This window comes from Triturus cristatus, chromosome 7, assembly GCF_964204655.1.
Source record: "Triturus cristatus chromosome 7, aTriCri1.1, whole genome shotgun sequence".
Lineage (NCBI taxonomy): Eukaryota > Metazoa > Chordata > Amphibia > Caudata > Salamandridae > Triturus > Triturus cristatus.
The window spans coordinates 1441068131-1441089911 of record NC_140590.1 but is presented as its reverse complement, the minus strand read 5'-3'; the positions used below and the strand labels follow the sequence as shown (position 1 = coordinate 1441089911).

The 21781-nt window shown below is 44.5% G+C and overlaps 1 protein-coding gene across 6 annotated transcripts in view; it reads right to left on the bottom strand.

Moving 5' to 3' along the window:
* The window catches only part of EPB41L1 (erythrocyte membrane protein band 4.1 like 1), a 595815-nt gene that overhangs the window by 46097 nt on the left and 527937 nt on the right, over nt 1–21781 (bottom strand). For 3 of the 6 annotated variants that reach the window (XM_085619170.1, XM_085619172.1, XM_085619171.1), the window contains 2 exons: nt 20267–20368; nt 517–2019 (listed from right to left, as the gene is read on the bottom strand). In XM_085619170.1, the coding sequence (XP_085475296.1) occupies nt 517–2019; nt 20267–20368 (1605 nt within the window). The remainder of the gene's footprint in view (nt 1–516; nt 2020–20266; nt 20369–21781) is intronic. The other 3 variants (XM_085619173.1, XM_085619174.1, XM_085619175.1) reach the window with 1 other exon arrangement.

Genomic DNA, 21781 nt, shown 5'->3' with positions numbered 1-21781 from the left:
TAAGGTGCACAAGTAAGCTAGAGTAAGGGTGTTGCACGAGCATCTTGCAGAGCAGCTCAAAAGCGATCTCAATGCCCAGCCTATGCCAAGGGAACATTGGGGATGGGCAAAGGGGAACTTTACAGGCAAAGCAAGACAGGGAATAAAATTAATATTTGCGGGTAATGGTACAGGCCAAAAGCAAAGTTGGATACGTAAATATTCAGACTCCTTGGCTCTTTCCTTTGCATGCTGCGTATATGCCAGGTTTGCATTCATGGTCGATACTGTAAGGGGCAAACCCTTGGAGCACGAAAAAAAAGCAGATGTACTGGTTGGTTTGCATTTCTGTGTATAGGTATAAGCTGTGTGACAATACACGAAGCATTCAGACAGTGATGCGAAGCAACCATCTCTTTGGTGTAGTGGCCAATGAATATGTTGAACTTTTTTTGTGATGAAGAATACAAAAAGAAATAAGCGGCAGTGGGGACATGCTGTGAACTTTCCATTGGAAGAGTTGCTTGCAAGAGTTACCACAGCTTCTGTCAGCGTGATTTCACATCCGGAGTCGGGAGATGCAAGTTCATCTCCTGGTTCCCCTTCATGTTCAGACCCAGCAGAGCTGCCTTCTTGGAAGCTTTCATCTTGAGATGGTTCTTTGTCAGTGGCTCCTTGCTGGATGATTAGGAAATCCATGGCTAGTGTTTTCTCAAGAAGCTTTGATTTCCCATCTGCAACTTTTGTTGGCTGATGCTTGAAGCAACTCTGTGCATCCAAACGATCTTCTGTATCTACCTCCTTTGATGGCTCATCGACCACTGTATCATTCCGTGCTTCCACTTGCTCAGTAGACACAGAGACAACTGGAGTATTTTCCTTGTGGTCCTTCATTTTGAAATCCATGGTAATTTGTTTATCTTCTTCTAGTTTGTACAAGCATTCCACTCCAACTTGATCAAAGGGGTAAGTCGTACATTCCGCATGAGCCGTCGACGTCTTGGCAGTTAGTTCTGTTAGCAATTTTCTACCATTCATGATCTCAAAGCCCTCAACGGTTCCTGTCTGAGAAGCAGGATCCTCTTTAGAAAATGAGGTATTTGGAGACTCTCCTAACTTATGTGCACTTTTATTGCTTTCAGTTTCAAGAAGCATCTTAGATAGCTTCTTGTTCTCCAAATCCTTTTGCTCTTTATTTGTTTCAGGAACAACAAAAATGAAATTCTTCTTTCTTGCAATATGTTCATGTATTTCGATTGTTTCCAAGCGCTCACTCCCAAGCAAGGATTTCATGTCATCCTTCTCCTTTTTATGCATCTCACTATTTGTCATTGTTGGTAATGAGGTACTGAACCCCAACTCACCCAGAAATTCACTGCAAGGACTGTCTTGCAAGTTCTTGGTAGAAGAATACAAACTAGACTCTTCATTTTTTGCTTCATCATCAAATTTTGAAGTGCACATACTAGGGTCCAGATCCTCATTTATTTTTCTATTACTGTGATCTGTCACCACCTTAATTGTCTGGGAATCTGGCGTTTCAGGCATTGCCTTTTCTTGCCTGTTTACCACCTGATCTTGGTTCTCTACCATTTTGGAACCTGCTCCTGCTATGTCTTCCATCTGACACATCCCTTGCTCTTGGTTAGTGATTAACACCACTACCCTCTCTTCCCTATACCTCTGCTCTCTCCTCTTTGGGGTTTGCTGGCGTTTTGCTTCCGTTCTAGGTTTTTCAACATTCTCTTTGCTGCCTGAATCTTTTCCAGCCATGATCTGAAGTTCAGCGTGATCTGGGTAACGGGTACCCTTAGAAACGTCATGATCTTCCTTCTGCTTTGCTGAACCGAGTAGTTTATCATGGTCTTCCTTTGGTAGTCCTTTCTCATGCTGTTCATGAGTGATTTCCATTATTGACAGGTGCTCACTTGTCTTCTCCTGAGCTGTACCCTCGCAAGGCTCTTTTTTCTCAATGTCCTTTTGAATATGTTCTCCAAAGCTGGGTGCCTGAGTCTCGACAAAGACCCAGCGGCCAGAATCCTGCATTTCAATTGGAGCAAGAAAAGTTAGCATCAAAACTGAAAACAGACAAATAGTGATATGGTTTTTTTCAGATTGCTTCTGCAAAGCAACAGACTTAGTAACAAAGACTAGACATGCACTCAAATTCCAACGCATTGCTGCATGGCCCCCTAGATAAGTTACATGATACTGGTGTAGCTCTGCAAACATTCATAAAAAACTATCAAATTGCAAGATGGCATACGAGTTTGGAACTCCTGCTTCTGGCAACACACCATTGTTTATTCCAGAACTGCAAGCCCTTTGTGGGCTTATGTGAGGAGAAATTTCTATATTTCTTATTCAACCTACAACTAACGATTTCCTAAAAAACAACAACTCAGAGTTAAGTCTGACCTGGAAACAAATTCTATACATGGCTTCTACCAGAATCCTTTGTTACAAATCTTGACCCGACCCTGACAGTTGTCTCCAATCTGTAGTTTCGTAAAATCCTGAATCAGGACTGAGATGTTTTTGGAATTTACCACACCTCCAATTTTCCCTTCACATTCTGCGGCATCAGTGCACCCTAAAGCTACTGGAAATCTGTGGCTAAGAGATGGAAAGATAAGATTAAGGGGGGAATATCACCGCCATTGAAGACTGCACCAGGAGTATACACATTTAATGGGTGTTGCATTACCGCACCAAAATCTTGGGCACCCTTAATGAAGCGCTTTCTGGAGGACTGATCGTAAGAAAGAGCAGAAGCACATTTCGCCTTTTTTTTAAATCCTGTTTTAAATTTTCGAAATCATAACAAAAGTTTCTAACCTTACAGTAACAACTGATGAAAGTCTCTGAGTTAGAATTTCATGTTCTTCTCAGGGTTATCTTATAAATGTATAAAGAGTACATAGCCCTTAAAGTAGAAAGTAGCCATGGCTTTCAATACAGCATATCATTCAAAGAATGTTGGACATGTTCTAGAGCATCAGTTTTAGGCGTACAAACAGTTTTTTAATACTGGAGCAATGCTTTACCACACACTGGTACATATTTACAAAGAGGTGCATAAGGAACAGGCTATGAACTTGTATGAATATATATTGCTATTGTCACTGACACCTATTCATACATATTGCAGATATATTATTACTTTGTTACAGCATGAAGAATATATTTGCAGAAATAGTACTCTAGAGAAGAGTGCCAATGGGCAAACAAACATTAATGATTTTTTACTTTGTTATTTTGTAAAAATGCATCTCATATGTCGCCTCACCCATCAGTTTCTGATCTCCATGACAAACACATCTTTGTTGAACACATGATGATGCTGCCTAGGCATGTTCTAGTCACTGCAAGTGAGTGGTTCATTTTGGACCGATCTCTTAGTCAGAGGGTCAAGGATGTATATACACATCACTTCGAGAGTCAGGAGATTCCCTGATCTTTATTAAGTAATCATCCTACCCAAATCACTCGGGGAAAAATAGTCTGGTAAGCGTATGCCATAGCCCTGTTATCACCCACAGGATTATCTCTTCACGCAGCCCCCTCTAGGTATGAATGATGGGCCTGTGCGCCTTTCTCTGTATACAGGCGTGGGCTAGCATGTGAGGAAATCAGGATATTTTACAATAGGTCGATAGCTTGCAAATGCTTATGGAGATAGGGTATAGTAATACAAGTCAGAAATCTTTCCTGCCTACATGATACTAACGCTGCTAAAACCCAATCGGCCTAGCCTTTTGGCTTTATCAATGCAGGTCCATTGACTTTGGCAGTGGCCTTTGCCAATGCTTTTCAGCAAAAAATAATGTTTATGGCTGCCATGATCAGCAGTGGCATAAAAAGAGTGAAATGCTGATGCGACATATCAGTGATTAGGAGTACATTGATATGGTGCATCATGCATTCACACATATGTTTCATGATGTTTCAGAGAGCAAACATAATGATATATACGATATATATGTGTCACCACGCATGACCACACATACGTCATGATGCTGCCAACATTTGTTTTTTTTTATTTACAGTTACAAGATGGTGGCTGTTCATGTTGGAGAGGTTAATTTAAACACATTAATAAAATGTGATGGAAAGAACACTTTTGGAGAAAGGAGAAACCCAGCAGCTAAGTGCAGCTATCGAGCCTTCCAAAACAATAAAAAAAAAAAAGGATGAGACAGGGAAGGGCAGAGGAGAAAATGTGGAAGGAGCGGGGATTGGTAGTAAACAAACATACCACTGAGCAAGAAGAGCAAAAGAGTATTAGAAGAGCCATGGAAAAGCTGAGTGGAGGCATAAAAAAAGATAGACAAAGAGGGCAGGGAAGCAATGGAAGAGGCTGAGGAGAGTGCAGGGGGTGAAAGAGCACGAGAGAAAGAGCAAAAAAAAAAAAACACAAGCACTCCCAGGGAGGATTAAGAGTAAAAGAAAAAAGTAGTTCCCTGAGTATGAGCAGTGAAAGGATACAAATCCTCTAGCCAAAAAAATTGTAAAGTAGCTATGCTCCAGAGGAGGAACAGACACAAGAAGCCATCGAGTAAAGAGCAAGCAAATAGGATTGACAAGAAAGCAAACTATGGTGAGAATGGGCTGACCCAAAGCCCAGTGTAAGTATTGGTAATGTCCGCAATAGGTTTCCACACCACAGCTAAAAGTTGTCACTAGGCATGAACTACAAAGCACCGGCCAAAATGAAATTGTCGACTTTGTCCATAGACCTATTTTCCTCTGCGTCCTACACACAATCGCTCGCAACCTCTCAGTCCCTAACTCATCACCATGGTGTATGATGCTGTCAGTAAGTTTCTTGATAGACTGAAAATTAAAGGTTCTATGACCTGTTGGGAAGTTATCTATTGTCAGAGCAACTTGTCTTTAATCTGATCTCTGGCTCTTTTTACAGGACCTTATAAATGGCGCATGACTTCCTGTGCCAGCCTTAGGTAGGTACTGCTTGGGCTTTACCTTTTGATATAATTTTGGAACACTCCTAGTCAAGAGTCTATGATTACTATACGAACTTCCTAAAAATAAGAACCTCTGAAAAATTCAACAAAATGGGTTAAATCCAGAGAGACAAAACAGCTTCTTATAATAGAGGGTCTGTAGAATTAAGCCATAATATACACTCATTGACGATTTCAGTTCTAAAATACATTTTTTGCAGAAGAGACATTTTGCAAATATGAAGCTGTCAATTTATTAAAATTGGCACACAAAAAAGAACTGGCAGGTGTTTAAGGAGATCACAAGAACATTTGGAAAATTTGCATTTAGCTGCTGGAAGACAACATGCAGTTACACAAAGACAGACGCAAGTGAATAATAAGCAACCATAAATGCTTGATCTTTTCTTGCATCGCATACATTGCTTGTAATAAAAATATGCAAAAGGACAACTACTATCAAATAATTTGATGAACTCTATACAATATCTAAAAGATCTATAAATTGAAACATATTAAAATTGGCCTTGATACAATTTCACTGGGTAGTTAATAGGACATTTATTATGGAACATCATCCTGGTGGACTTTCACCAGTGGTGCTTTCTATCCAGAATCTAGGAGGAAAACTGTAGTGTTCCCCCATATGGTGGATGACCAGCTTGGTAGAGGGGAGCAAGGGAATGGCATTGAAATTGATATTAGACATTAGAAGGGAGTGACGCCTTGGGGGAGTTGAACGGGGAATCGAGAATTGAGAACTGTATTTTTAACTGTGACCTCGTATTTTTAACAATACAATTTTCTGCTGCTGCTTGTTACTTTTGCTTGCGTTTTTGCACTCACTTTGTGATCTTGCATATTTTTAAAACAAATAATTTTACTGTTACCTGCTTTCCCGCTCACAAGATTGTTTTGTTCATTACTGGAATCCGTTTTCTCGATTCCGACCGGAACTAGTGCTGCCTGCTAGAAGGTTAGCAGTCTAGTCTTTTCCTATTGGCGCCTACTTAACGCCGCTATGGAGCGACCGCGCACTATTAGACATTAGAAGGGAGTGACGCCTTGGGGGAGTTGAACGGGGAATTGAGAATTGAGAACTGTATTTTTAACTGTGACCTCGTATTTTTAACAATACAATTTTCTGCTGCTGCTTGTTACTTTTGCTTGCGTTTTTGCACTCACTTTGTGATCTTGCATATTTTTAAAACAAATAATTTTACTGTTACCTGCTTTCCCGCTCACAAGATTGTTTTGTTCATTACTGGAATCCGTTTCCTCGATTCCGACCGGAACTAGTGCTGCCTGCTAGAAGGTTAGCAGTCTAGTCTTTTCCTATTGGCGCCTACTTAACGCCGCTATGGAGCGACCGCGCACTATTAGACATTAGAAGGGAGTGACGCCTTGGGGGAGTTGAACGGGGAATTGAGAATTGAAAACTGTATTTTTAACTGTGACCTCGTATTTTTAACAATACAATTTTCTGCTGCTGCTTGTTACTTTTGCTTGCGTTTTTGCACTCACTTTGTGATCTTGCATATTTTTAAAACAAATAATTTTACTGTTACCTGCTTTCCCGCTCACAAGATTGTTTTGTTCATTACTGGAATCCGTTTTCTCGATTCCGACCGGAACTAGTGCTGCCTGCTAGAAGGTTAGCAGTCTAGTCTTTTCCTATTGGCGCCTACTTAACGCCGCTATGGAGCGACCGCGCACTATTAGACATTAGAAGGGAGTGACGCCTTGGGGGAGTTGAACGGGGAATTGAGAATTGAGAACTGTATTTTTAACTGTGACCTCGTATTTTTAACAATACAATTTTCTGCTGCTGCTTGTTACTTTTGCTTGCGTTTTTGCACTCACTTTGTGATCTTGCATATTTTTAAAACAAATAATTTTACTGTTACCTGCTTTCCCGCTCACAAGATTGTTTTGTTCATTACTGGAATCCGTTTCCTCGATTCCGACCGGAACTAGTGCTGCCTGCTAGAAGGTTAGCAGTCTAGTCTTTTCCTATTGGCGCCTACTTAACGCCGCTATGGAGCGACCGCGCAGCGGACGCGCGCAGCGGGCGCGCCGGCGGCGCGCCAAAGGCGCGCCAAAGGCAAGCCCGTCTGCGCCCGTCCGCGCCTCGGTCGCGCCGGTCGCCACCCATAATGTTGCATCCACTTCTTTGTCAGGTGAGGCGTTGACCACCGCACGGATCTGTTACTCAGGGACTGAGTTGTTCGAGCTTGACAGGGGCTGCTCGCAGCTAATAACACCGGAAATAGAGCCTGCACTGAGGAATGTATCCTTATCTCACGGGGCAGGTTTGCAATGTGGACTCCTCAATGTCAGATCTCTTCCCCGGCACTCTACAGAAATTCAAATGCTAATCGACGACCATAAGCTAGACATTCTGTTTATGACAGAAACCTGGTTAGCGCCTGGGCTTGACTTAGAACTGGGCACTGCCTGTCCCGTTGGCTTTAAAGCTTTTCATAAGCCTAGATCCAGCGGTAGAGGGGGCGGTATTGGGATCATTTATAAAGACATTTGGGATCTCTCGCAATTTGATATTGATGAGATTGTGCAGTTTGAAACACTGGGTTTCTGTCTGAAAGACAGATCCAGCCATGCCGTGACTGGGATTCTTTGTTATAGACCCCCGGGGACTATATGTGAACAATCACAACAGCAACTGTTGGACGTGATTAGCAATCTGGCACTTACTCATCAGAGACTGATGATTCTGGGTGACTTTAATCTCTGGCCTAGTGCAATGCTGAAAACAGCCTTTTATAATATTGTACAGTCCTGTGTTAATTTAAACCTTCCACAACATGTGTTGGAGCCCACTCATATGGCAGGACATGCACTTGATTTAATATTTGCTGGAGAAAAAGTAGTGCGTATCGACAATATTTTACCGATGGATTGGTCTGACCACCATCTGATCATCTTTCGACTGCTCTCAATCCCTAGAATTAGGTTCTTCCCTATTAAGGATAATTTTGTCCAGACTAGGGATTGGAAAGCCCTTCGGCGGATAGCGCAATCCGCTCCTCTTTTCGATGCAGCCCCCTTCCCGGACCCAGGGAAGTCGGTTGATGTTAATTATGGGGAGCTATGCAGCTACATGGCTAATACCATCAATCTGTCTGCCCCTCTGAAACGGCGTAGGAAACGAGGTTTTCCCTCGGCACCATGGTTCTCGGAGGAACTCCGAGCCCTTAAGATTCAGTGCAAACACGCTGAGAGGTGGTGGCGCAGGCAGTATCTAGCCAGTGACAAGATTGCCTGGCGAGAACTGCTAGTCAGGTATAAACAAGCCATCGCAGCTGCTAAGGCGTCGTATTTTGCGGAACTTATCCTGAACGCCCCGAACAGTGCTAAATGTGTCTTTAACATCCTGAAAGGCCTTACTAATCCAGAGTGTCTGGGTAATAAGATCATCCCTTCCCAGGAGCTTTGTAATGGACTGGCAGCCTTCTTCCACAACAAAATAGAGGGTATCATTGAGGGTCTACACTCCGCCCCTGTGATTGGTACTAAGGTTGGAGCGGATCTGCCGCAAACCGATCTGCCCGGCGGCACAGGCCCTTTGATAGAGTCTGAGTCTCTGGCAGGACCTTGGCTAGATCGCTGGACCTGCCCTTCCATGGAGGAGTTTTCCAATATAGTCAAGATAGTTTGTTCGGGTTCTCCGCTGGACCCCCTGCCACAGAAACTCTGGAAGGAAGTAGGATCGGATACCTTTCCGTACCTCTACCAGATTATCAATCAGTCACTAACTTGCGGTGTGGTTCCGGCTTGTTGGAAGGTCGCTCTGGTCTCCCCTCTTTTGAAAAAACCCTCGCTGGACCCCGCATGTTACGAGAACTATCGCCCTATCTCTTTGCTGCCTTTCCCGGCCAAGATAGCTGAGCGCTTGGTGAGCCATGAGCTCTCGTGCTTCTTGGAGAGCAATTGTAAGCTGGAGGAGAATCAATTCGGTTTCCGGCCTGGGCACGGAACCGAAACTGCATTGATTACCGCCTTGGATGATCTTCGAGTGCGTGCGGATAAGGGGCACTCTGCAACCCTGATTTTGCTAGACTTATCCGCCGCATTCGACACGGTTAATCATAACATCCTCCTACACAGACTCGCAGAGGTGGGGGTTACTGATCTGGCTCTGAAGTGGCTCTGTTCCTATCTCTCAGACAGACGGCAGGCAGTAACTCTGCCTCCGTACCAATCAGATTTTCTGCCTAATAAACATGGTGTCCCTCAGGGTTCTTCAATCAGCCCGATTTTGTTTAACGTTTATATGCAACCACTAGTTAAACTTATCAATTCTAGCAACATCATGGCTGTCAACTATGCTGATGACACGCAGCTGATTGTTTCCCTGGATGGTGACCAGGTGGACTCTTTAACTTCCTTCCACAACTGCATGCGGGAAATGACTTTGTGGTTGAGAACTAATACCCTACAGTTCAATAGTGCCAAGACCGAGATTTTACATTGCTCGGTAGGTAAAGTGCCACAAGTCCTACCTTCTAATTTCTGGCCCCTCCCCTTGGACACTCCCTTGGTCCCTGTGAAAACCGTGCGTAATCTGGGGGTCTGCTTCAATGAGAAGCTGAGTCTGGAGTCACACGTCAATAAGGTGGCCTCGCATTGCCACATGATTATGAGAGGCCTACGTAGACTCCTACCACTGCTCCCTCCCCATGTTAGAGGAACAGTGGTTCGGTGTACAATTCTCAGCCGGCTGGATTATTGTAACGCCCTGATGCTCGAATCCCCAGGATATTTGATCCAACGACTCCAACGTATTCAGTCAGCTGCTGCAAAACTTGCCCTTCTGAGACCTCGTATTTCTTCTAGCACTAGGGCACTTTCTGATCTCCACTGGCTCCCGGTACAACAGAGAATTCTGTTTAAATCTCTGTGCATAGTCTTCACAGCTCTTCATGGCCTTGGCCCCGGGCCGCTACAAAATCTGTTTGGTTGGTATACTCCCATGCGCAGCCTGCGCTCTTCGGCAGCCAGGCTGGCCAAAATTCCTAAGACAAAGAGATCTACTTTGGGGGGACGTGCCTTTAGTGCTGCGGCAGCTCGTCTCTGGAACAGTCTCCCTTTGGAGCTCAGACAGGTCCAAGAAGTGACATCATTCCGTAGGCAGCTCAAGACCTGGCTCTTTCCTAGAGCATAAACTCTCGTCCTCCTTCCCTTCACTTTGTCGTCAGCGCCAGGATGCCCGTAGGGTTGCAGTGCGCTTTATAAATATTTTATACATACATACATACATATTGTTAAACATGCTCATTACATTTTCTATCAAAACAAGGGTGTGTACTTGTGTCAGGAGAACTGGCCATTCAGTCTCATTTTCCGGCTCTTTTTCTAGGTGTCCATGGAAGGTGTTCAACATGTATTTGAGGAACTGCACAACCCCTTAAGATGGAAAGTCAAGAGGAAGCCTCCCAAGACGGATACAGGTAAAAATGCCTGCATGCTTGAAGTAGAAATTTCAGTGGCACTAGTGGCAGCCATTTCAGAGCCTAAACACTGAGTCATTAACCACCATTACTCAAGTCGAAAGGACGAGGTCGCTGCACGACATGTCAGCAAAGTCTAGGTTAGATGATCAACAACATTAAAACGCGTTATTGGTCGAATCCGGACCTCTATATACTTCAATTTTGAAGGGACTGTGTTTGAGAAAACTTGGAGCTAATATACAGTAACAGGATCCATCACACATTAAAGAGTGGGCTCATCGTGGGATATCGGTTAAAATTATTGGATAAATGCGGGCTACAGAATTCAGGAGGAGGAAAACATGAGGGAAGTATACATTGTGAACAAAGAGAGACTTGGTACTGTAAAGCATCAAGGGGCATTATTTATTATTTAGAAACCAGGTCTATGTGGCTGAGCAATTAACTGTGTTGTCATTGACGGATTTATGTCTGTGCATTAAATGATAGATAAGGAAGATATATGGTTTGAAAAAAATTGCACTGGGATGGAGAGCAAAAAAACAAGGTGCTCAAAGTAATATTCGGAGAGAAGGAAGGTTAGGGCTGAGCAGGAATGATCTGCCTCAAAGATGCATCTCAAGGTTTACATTAAAGTCTTGAAATGGTGTTCATGAGGAAATTTGTGATACTGCAACTTTTCTCTCAGTAATCTTCGTGAACACGTACTTGCTGACTGTAGTGAGGTTACTGCTCAAGTAATTTATAACATCATCTGTCATGTCATGAGCATTTCACTGGTGTCTGATGTTTGAAGAAAAAATTAACTTGCCAATATAAGTGGTTTCTATCCCTCACTTTATTATTTGTTGTCGAACCTGCCAATTGCGGTCTTTCCCCAGTATCCCAGCTCTTGGATTCACAGGGCACAGACAGCCTCAGTGCCCTATAGGCAATGAACAAGGGTCCAATGTTCCATCCTGGAAAGCCCCTCGGGTATGCATTAGGACACTGGACACAAGGATTGGCCTTTGAGAACACCCTGTGCTCTGTATCTTGGTCCTTTTCTCACTTCGAACACACACACTGGTGCATGCCATGCTGGGCGTAGCATTCAAGTACGGATTGACCCTCATAATGAAGTTAAGGCGTTGGAGATCTATGGGTATAAATCAGTAAAACTGCAACTATTTAAGCTTGGTTCGTTGTGTGTAATCAAATGAATGCTATAGTGATGCACATACAGAATACTCTCACTATAGCCTCCATAAAAGTGGAACTGGGGGATGCTGTCTACAGATTAGTGACACGTTGAAAAAAGATAAATCCGAGTGGAACTGGGCAGATTCTTGAGAGTGGTGGTACATCCCACAAAGGAGCATCCACCTATGTTGGTACTTGCCCACCAGAATGGAGACATCTTCAGATTTTAGAAAGGCAGACCACTACTCAAGGTCTTCAGAGTAGTCAGCTGGGTGTAAGTGAAAAATGGGTGCTGGGATTCATCAACGTATGTAGAGGTTGGTAGGAGAGCAGGAGTACGACTCTCTTCTTTGCAGGGAAGCAAAGAAGTGCCAGAAGCAGTACTCCAGATTCATGACAAATACTGCCATGAGAAGATACCGGTTGCATGACAAATACATTTTGTATGGTTGAACATAGTGCACCTCATAGATATAGATCAGTTTATCAAATGTGGGATCAGTGAAGCAGTTTTATAAAATGAAGCTGAGGTCCTGGAACAAGTCTACCATTGTTTGTGTTTTAGAATGTAGAGTTGCAGCTCCAGAAAAGTGTTGAGGCGTCATGAAAATGTCTAGGTGGATGACAAGATATTTGTCAGCAAAATTGGCATTGAGTTGACTTTGCTGAACAGATCGCACTGGGCAATAAACTGTTACAAATAAAAAAAATATGCTTGGGAGGAGCCAAGATGGCGGACGGACAGGACGTCTGAGCTCCCGGCTCCGCAGCCCGTCTGCTGTTTACATGACATCCTGATCTTTAATCCTGCCTACGGCGCGAGCAAATGTAACCACTAATGCGCTGATACTTTCCGCATTCCTCCGATGTTCCCGCCGGCTTTTTTGGTCGAGGATTCATAGAGTTTGCCGACTTTGGACTTTGCCCACGCATTCTGGCCCGACCACCACCGCCGGACACCGCTTATCACGTACGGTGAGACGACCTGGGGCTGGACCGGCGCCGGGGGAAATGTGACCGGACGTGGAGTGGGCGGCCTGGCGGAGCCTTCTTCGCGACGGAGAGAATTCCTGTACGATTGGGTCCGGGCTGGCGAATCTTCCTTTGTCCTCCTACCAGCGGTCAGAGCGGTATCCGTTTGAGAGCGCCCACCACCCGCATTGCAATACAGCCGAGGGCTCTCCCATCGTGTGAGCCCCGTATAGCGAGCAGCAACTCCCCTTGCCCTCACTACTGTTCCTCCGTCCTATGGAGTCGCCCTCACCCCACCGGGGTGGGCTGGCGGCGGCAATGGTGTCGGTGCCGGTCTACTTCGCCGGAGAGGCGGAGGCCGCCATGTCCCTGACGCAGGCTTCACTGCCTGCTGTCGAGCTGGAGGGTGTCCCGGTGGCGCCTTTACATACTGTCGGCATGCTGCAGCAGGGAGCGGACCTGACCCATGGTGATATCCTTCTAGCCCTGGGGGACTTGCGGGCGACATGGTGCCAACGCACTCGAGAACTGGAGCGGAGGATCGATGCTGCTATGCCATCCAGGGAACTACTGCGGTTGTCTGACCCCCCAATGCCTCTCATTCCCTTCGAGGCGGATACAAATTGGCGACAGGGGGATACTGTGGAACGTCCTCTCCCTGGTTACAGTGTCGAGGGTTTTTCTAATGATAAAGTTGCAGATACAAAGCTCCCTTCCACTTTACAAGCTGAGACTCTGCCTCTGCGGGTGTTGCCGTGTCTGCCCCAACATCGCCGGAGTGTGTGCCGTTCGGTGGGGAAAACTGTGTTTGTCACTATCGATGTGGTGATGGTCCATGACTGGGAACTCTCGCTTCTTCTCCCTCTGCGTCTTCTTTGCCGGGAGCGGCCATCTTGCTCCTTTGTTCTGCCTGAGGTACACTCCCAGCGGCGGCCATGTTTGGTGGGGTCTCCGCGTTCAGGCCAGGGTTGATGTTGCCTCCCTTGATGATCCTGCTTGACCGCCTGGCATGACCCGGACTAGAATATTGGCTTATGTATCGGTTGTGCCGCATGTGTGTAAATTGCTACTGTTTACCGCGGGGTGGATCTGTGGGGCCGCTCAGGATCGGGCCGGGGCTGGGCGATTCCCTTTAGTTTGTTGTACGTATTGGCGGGCGGGGACTAGGATGAGACTGCTAATTATCTGCGTTGCTCGCACATTTGGAATGGAGTCTCCCCACCTGCCGCTTTGCTTGCTTCTTCAGTTGTGCTGATGATATTCAGGGTGGGGGATGCTTAAGGGGCTGTGGTGACCGGGAGTATGTAACATTTCCTCCTCCTGCCTTCTCCGGGAGTCGGAGACTGGGAGGTTATTTCCCACTCTCCAGACTCTCTTTCCTACTTGGGGTTCATTTGGGGCGACAGGCATGCCTATTGGGGGGGGGTGGGCCGTGGCCTTCCGCTGGTATGCAGGGTGGGGGGATGGGATGTGTTCTATGTCTTCTTTGTCTCTATGGCCCTCTCTCTCTTTCTTTCTCTCTTCCTCTTTGGTCTCTTTTTCTTTTATGTTTCTTCGTTTCTTCGGGGTCGGGGTTCAGTGTTAGTAAGGAGCTTATTGTGTTCTATCATTCTGTGGTATAGTGTATGCTCTTAGTTCCTGGATGGTGGCCACCTGTCTCCTTACCAATGCCTTCCTATACAACGCCTCCTTCTGGGTGCTCCGTGAACGGTGATGTCTCTCCTGATCAGTGATTAGCTTCGACTCTTTTCGAAGTACACTACGTTGTACTCGACAAAACCATAAAATTAAACCTTTTCTTATCCTGACATTATTGTTCTATGTTCTCCAATGTCATAGCGGCCGGCCCCGAGGGGTTGTAGGCAGACGCTGTGTATTGTGCATCTACCGAAATAAAGGTTTTTAAAAAAAAAAAAAAAAAAAAAAAAAAAAAAAATATGCTTGCCTTGTCCAGCTACATTCACCTGTTGATCTTCCATCCATACTGAGTAAAGTACTATCCTCTCCTGAAATATAGGGACAGTAGAATATGGTGGACTGCTGTCTGTGCCCGCATGACTTTCGCATAGTAAACAGACTGTCACTAGATTCTATTTTCTTGAAGGGGTATAACTAAGGGACAGATGTACTAAGGTATTCTGCTGTCGCAAAGGCTCAGATTCCCTAAATCGGAGCATTTAGGACTGCTAAATCATGTCTGATATGTACAAAAAACAAATATTGATTCAGTAACACTTTAGTGAATCATAATTTCGGTATGAGATGTACATAGTGAAACACTATTTAGAAAGGGGTTATTTAGGTCGTCCCTTCCCAACAGAGAGTCGCAATGGGATGTAGTAATGATTTGGGACCAAAATCCGGTCACCAAATATTATTATTTTACCAGCCACACAAAAGTAGTGATAACCCATTCTCAAACGGGAAGGGGCCTCAAAGGGACCCCTTCCCCTTTGTGAATGCTGACAAAATCCGTTTTAGGAGTAGGCAGGGGTCCATAGGACGACTGCTTCCTCCAAGAACGCTTTATGAAACTTTTCATTTCTTTTTTGTTGTAAGTTGGCTCTTTCTTATATTGGACCAAAAAGAGGTACATTGTGTAAAGAGTCCAGGCAAACCCCAAATGACTTACAGAGGCACACATGACACCACAGATGCTCTCTTGTGTGGCTGCCACAGTACAGTACAAAGTGGGTCCCAGTAGAACAATTCTAAAGAACACACACAATTAAATACCAGCAGGCATTAATACACTTGTACACCATATTTATATTATTCAATGTTATTTAATCACATTGAACATCCTGAGATACTTATAAATCAGCAAACAACTTGGAAAAATGTACTGAACAAGTGCCCCACGCAAAGGGGAAGACGAAAAGGGGAGAAGGTAGTGTGCATCAAGTGAGGGTTGGAAGAGTGAAAAGGAAAGGTAGTGACAATATATCCATCACACCAATATTTATAATAAAACTGCCTTTTCTAAGCCTTGCAGTTGAATGATGACAAATACATAGCCATGATAAGAAATGCACTGTCAATGTGACACAGTCAATGACACAGTCAATGTTTCGACCCCAAAACAAAGTAGGCTACTTTAATCCTTACACCTGGGTCTGCACCATGCGCCACCCTCAACTGGATGGTGGAAATGCTGTATGCGGGCCCGTAGGCTCCAAAAGCAGAGAGCGGATTGATGGCACTTGGATTCATTGGTGAGGGTTCTTCCCTCTTGAAAATTGCCTCATGAAACACAAAAGTAAACTATTTTACATTTTAAATTGGCTTGGGGCCCAAATGAACTCCAAGTTTCCAAATTAGCTGTATATGGATCTTAAGAAGGAGAAACACAGTCACAACTTTAGAGGAGCCCAACGGGTGCTTTCATCCTCATGTCTATTGAAGTGCATCCGTCTCTGCCGATGGGAGGGTGAGCACTTCGGCATATTAGTGGATCGTGCTAAGCATTTTTTACACACACACAAAGCAGTAAGTGAGACACACACTCAATAACTAAATCTGAGACTAATTTATAAAAATAACACATATTTTTATATGAATTTAGATACCAAGATCATCAGAATCAGGTAATTACTTTTTGAGTTATGAATTTTTATAGATTTCAAAAGTTCACACTTAGTGCCATTTCTGGAGTGGTAATGTTATCATTAGGGGTACAACATGTATACGGCACTCAGGCATTTAACAACGACTTACGGGACTGTTCTCCGGGACATAAGGTGAGTATGGGACAAGGTCCAAGGCCACTCCAACAGGCCTCCCCGGGAGGCTCTGGGTCGTACGGGTGCAGAGGTGTGTCACGGCATCAGGTGTCCCATTCACTTCAATAGGAAAACGGTCCGGTCGGAGAGAGGCTGCAAGGTGGGACTGGGGGCCAGTCCGGGGGAACCCACAGGTGGGGCTTGACCCTTAACATCCTCGGGCACGCAGGGACACCCTTGGTTCACATCTCCTTGGGCTGTGGGGCTCGGGTGCAGAGGTGTCTTTTGGCGTCGGATCCGGTGCTGCAGTCTCTCACGGATGGAGAAGGCCTGCAGAAAAAGGCTGTAGGTGGCGACTGGAAGTCCAGTCTTGTCAAATCCAAGGACAGGTTTAACTCTTGTGGATCTGGAGACCCCATAGGCACTGTCACCTCCCTTGGACTCGGGCTCTGGGGTGCGGGTGCATAGGTGCTTTGAGGCATCGGGTGGTGGCGGCTGCAGACTAACTCTTGGTCTTTGGTTTTGCTGCAGAGTGGCAAACAGGGCAGCTAGACCACTTTCGATGTGGGTATCACTGTCACTGAAGTCCCTCGATGTGCAGGTCGGTCTTCCCTGGAGTTGGTGTCTGGGCTGAACAAAACAAGCCTTGGCTTCAGCGAGGGGTCCAGTACCCCAGGGACTGGCACTGTGCGGCTCCGGTTGGGCCTGGTGTCCCCACATTTGGAGGGAAGACGGATCTGACCTGCAGAAGCACTGCTAACTCTTCCTTGGTTGCTGCGGCTTCGGTAGACTCCAGTGGCAGGTCGGGGTACCAGGTCTTGCTTCTTTGTTGCCTGCAGGTGCTGGGTAATAAGCTCCTCTACTCCAAGGGAGTTCCTTTGGCAATTGGCATAGCACTGATAGCCCTCCATGTTTCTTGAGGTCTGCACAGTGGCAGGATGAATCAATTGCTCCACGAGTGTTGAGTGCAGCAGGCAGGCTGGCAGTGTTGGCACCAAGTCAGTTGTGCTCCTCAGTTCTCAGTTCTTCTTATTTGTCCACTTCTTCATCTTTGTCCACAGAAATCTGAAGTCCTGGTATCAGGGTGTCCCTATCATTCTCAAATAATGGCTGTTAAGGGGATTGAGTAGAAGCCAATTGGCTATTCACCCCTGGGGTCACTACACCCCCTTCCTGAGCACCTCCTTTGAGGAGTTGGCATCACCCAGCCCCAGAATTCCTAATTCCACCACACACAAGATGGTGGAATCTTTAAAGTTGCATTCACTTCCAGCTGGTCACCCTAGAGGTGTGTCCAGTCTGACAATTCAACACGCCTCCGGCATAGCTAATTTTCCCACCTTTCCTGGTGCCACATGGCCCAGGGAAGGGGGGGTCAGCCTCCTCTCCTGTGACGGAAGCCAGCTTTGCATACAAAAGGCAGTGGGCTCTATGAATCTCCCTGCCTTGGAATGCTCATTTGCAGGTCATCCTGTGGGAGAAGGTATAAACAAACTTTGCCCAAGCAGGCTTTGTTCCTGACCTCCTGAGAGCAAAGGCCCTCACCCCTGGGGGTCAGTAATTTGTCTGTGGTGGCAGGCGGGCGAAAACCACTGACAGTACACCAGCAGTTGGTTGTTTTTCAGCAGGTACCTTTAAGGTGTCATGTATTGATAAATCCATCACTGGAATTAGTGTGAGTTTATTAATATGAGATGTTTGATACCAAACATCCCTAGTTTCAGTGAAGCCATCATGTAGCTAGGATATTTGTTTTGACCAATGCCAAGTACATACCTTAAAATGGACTCGCTGTTCACATGTACTGTCAGTAATGGAGCTGGTAAGCACAGGGACAAATCTGCTCATGCAGTGATACCTTCACATGTATTATAATGCACCCTGCCTTATTGTAAGGCCTGCTGTTGGGGTGACTTACAAATATTACATGCAATGTTTAGGGGACATGGCACACAATTGTGTCATGTTATGTTTTCACTTTTTTGGGCACCTTGTCACGCACCCTGCAGTAGCAGTCTGCATGAGTTTGGTGCTGAGTCCTTTAGAGTTGCACAAGATAGGCTGCAGCTCTTAGTGAGCCTCTTTAGTAGCTATACCCTAGGTACCAGAGGTACCACTTACCAGGAACGTACAGGTGTGCTAAAGGCCTGGTCAAGGGATCAAGTGACTAGGTGTCTTGTTTTGACAGAAAAAACATTGGCACTGAGGACCTTATAAGCAGAAAACTAGTGCACGTCAGTCAAAGTTTCATCAAATACCAGTTAAAAAGTAGGGGGACTACTTCAACAAAAGCCCAGTTCCCTAATTTTTTTTAAAAGCATCCCTTTTTACCTTGTGGAAAACAGGCTGCATGTGAATACAAATAACGTATTAAAATGCGATCACAGACATAGTGGCCTGCTGACGCTTGCAGGGCACCATCCCAAATAATGGCATTCAATCGTACTGGGTATAAATTTGTGACCTAGCTCATGAATATTGATGAGGTAGGGCGGATTGCGATCCACTACGATTCCGAATTTTGTGAGCCAACCAATTAGTTCATAAGTCGCTTTGTAGAATTCCACCCTGGTTGCAAAAATATTGGCCACAAATTGCTTAGTGTTTAGTACATGTGGATCACTGTGATGTATGGTTCGGCAAATCAATAAAAGCTGATATAAAAATGTAGGGACATACACTAGCCTGTTTACTAGTTCCTGTAAACAGGTGCCGACCATCCATAGTGAACGAAATACCGAAAGAAATTTGGCGTAAATGTAGCATTAAAAAGAAAAATAAATTGCACAAGGGCATGTACAACAGGAACTCTACACGAGCTTGCTCACTTTCAAGCTACATATCTAAGAATTGCCTCTAAGTCAGGTTGGTTGTAGTCTGGAAAATCGAGTAGGTAATATCAAAAAGCCTTGGCCAGATCACCAATTGTCACATAGCCACCTCCTCCAGTGGCTGTCAATGCAGCTCTGTCAGATGTGTCCTAGAGTGCATGGCTTAGTGACGCTTGTGGCTTAAACTGAGACTACATTCAACATTTCATCTTCAAATTCAAAGACTTCATAAGATAAGAACAGGGTCTGCTTTGAAGTGTGACATCCTCGCCCAGTCTTTCATCTGTAGCAAACGTATCCTTTTTAATTTTTGATTAATTCTGTGAATTAATGCATGATCTCATTGAGGCAAAAAAAACCATCTTGTTGAGCAGCTGTGAAAGAGATAGCACAGAGAATTTAATCAGGTTCATCTATGAAAAGGGGAGGATTTAGCTTCAAAAGCAACGTGAGAAAAATACCTTGACTTTTTCAAAACAAGGCCTCAGTCTGGGCTATATCACGAGAACCACTTCACTCCAGAATTATGAGGTCAAAATGCAGGCCTGATTACCTGGCTATCTGGCACAGTCAGCTCGCTCATGCAAGTTGGATGTCCATTAATTATGAGTAAAGCAACAAAAGGTGATTCATAGTCTTCATGGAAACCTTATTGTGACTGCAGAAACACAGATGAAATATACATACTTTTGGAAGGCAAATCAAAGGAACCTTTTTGCCATCACCCATAACAAGACGATGCTCTTCCACACACCTCCTAATCTCCTTATGGCGTCTAACTTTCTTCAAGGTATGCCATGCCCCTTACCCAAATTTGCAAAAGGAGGCAGAACTGGGGGCTATTTTTCCAAAGCACGTCTGCATTTAATCTTATTTGGTCATCGCAATTAGAAGAAAGATTCTTGGAGAGAAACAAAAATGAGAGACACCAACTTGTGTCCAAAGGTAGATTTAGAGATTGAAGTTTTCTGGTTAAAGAAAGGTGGGGTTCACAAAGAAGTAAATAAAGGATGATACTTTTAAGCAATGCTTTAAAGAAAGATCAAAAAGAGAAAAGAATGAGAAGGATACTGGTAGGAAGACAGGAAAGAAGCTAAACTAAATACTAAACAAATCAGGTAAAACAAAATATTGACAACCTCAGGAGAAGAGGCAGGACTTTTTTGCAATAAAGTCTCCATGTCTAATGGTGCAGCCGACTCAGCTTCAAAGTTGTCGTTTTCATCCTCCTCTTCCAATCCCTGATCCAGCATATATAAGGAGAGGATACCAAATACCCAAAAGAGAGGAGAGAAAGGAGAGAAAAAAGACACCAACATCTATAAATTGCTCTGACCCAAACTTTTTATTTTTGTTTCTTCGACAGTGACTGTAATTTAAGTATCCGTGAAGGAAAAATGTCAACATCTGCTGTGGGGCCTCCAACCTGAATTTAGATTGTTCTTAATATTTTGTATAGTGTCTGAGCCAATTGGTGTCAACTGACAGAAAGTAAAATCAGACGCTTTTACAATTGGTAGTCCCATCTATCATAGATGATGCCCTGTCCTTGCCAAGCAAAGAGTTCTGTGTAAACTTTGTGAACGCACTGTGAAATCAGGAACAGGTCTGAAATGGTAAAAGAATTACGTCCTCCTGTTCACCTTTCAGCAGTTTTGAAGAAAATAAGTTCTTGAAGGACCAAGTCAATAAACAAAATTACAAAGTGCCTAGCATGAAAAAAAGCTTAAACAGCATGCAGTGAAAAATATGAATGTCTGCCTACAGAACATGCAGAGAGAATTGAGGACTTCAGTACTCTGCTCGAGGTACCTAAGAAACAACCATCCAATAAAAAAGTGGGTAAGTGGAATGCCCACAAGTGCCGCAAAATAGCAGTGTGAATGATCCCTATTGATAACGTAAGTAGGAGGGATGTGCAAAAATAAACACCTCCACCCGCAAGCAGGAAAGTGTAAAATAAGGGGGACAGAACTTAATGCTCTCACAACAGTCCCTAAATTGGCTTAACCATCATGCAAGTTAAGACAATTCACTTTCTTGTACGAATTTGATATCCTCCTCTCAGTGAGGTGAGCTTCGAAGGAGTATTTTGCTTTTTCATTGCAATGTTGTCAATGGTCAAGCTCAACCACACGAGAAGCTTCAACGTCATGTTTTCAAGGCAGGTCTGATGTGCTTATCATCCAAGATAAACATGCTGATGGAACAGTCACCGGCATGCCAACCGTGGTGACTTCCATGTTAATTATAAGCTTCCCCCTAAATTCTTAGATCATCAGATGTTTTCCTGCACTGTCCATGCTTATACACAGATCTTCATGCTCACCAACAAGTCTTGCGAGATAATCCTCAAAGTTTCCATGCCTGTGCTTAAATTGCCAATGCTAATTCATTGGAAATGCTTGTTAATCGCTAAAGCTTTCATGCTATTGTAATCAACAAAGCTTCATGCACGATTCAAGTCAGCATTGTTAATTCACATGCAAATTTCCATCGATTCCACAGTGGCTTTTAAAATTTGTTCCATTGCTTCATAGAACTAAGACTTCCATTGGCATGATATTAGATTGCTCTGTGGGCTTTCAGAAGTCTTCTGATGGTTTTACGTGGCAAGGCAATGATTACAGATTGTAGAAAATTCACGGCAGGTG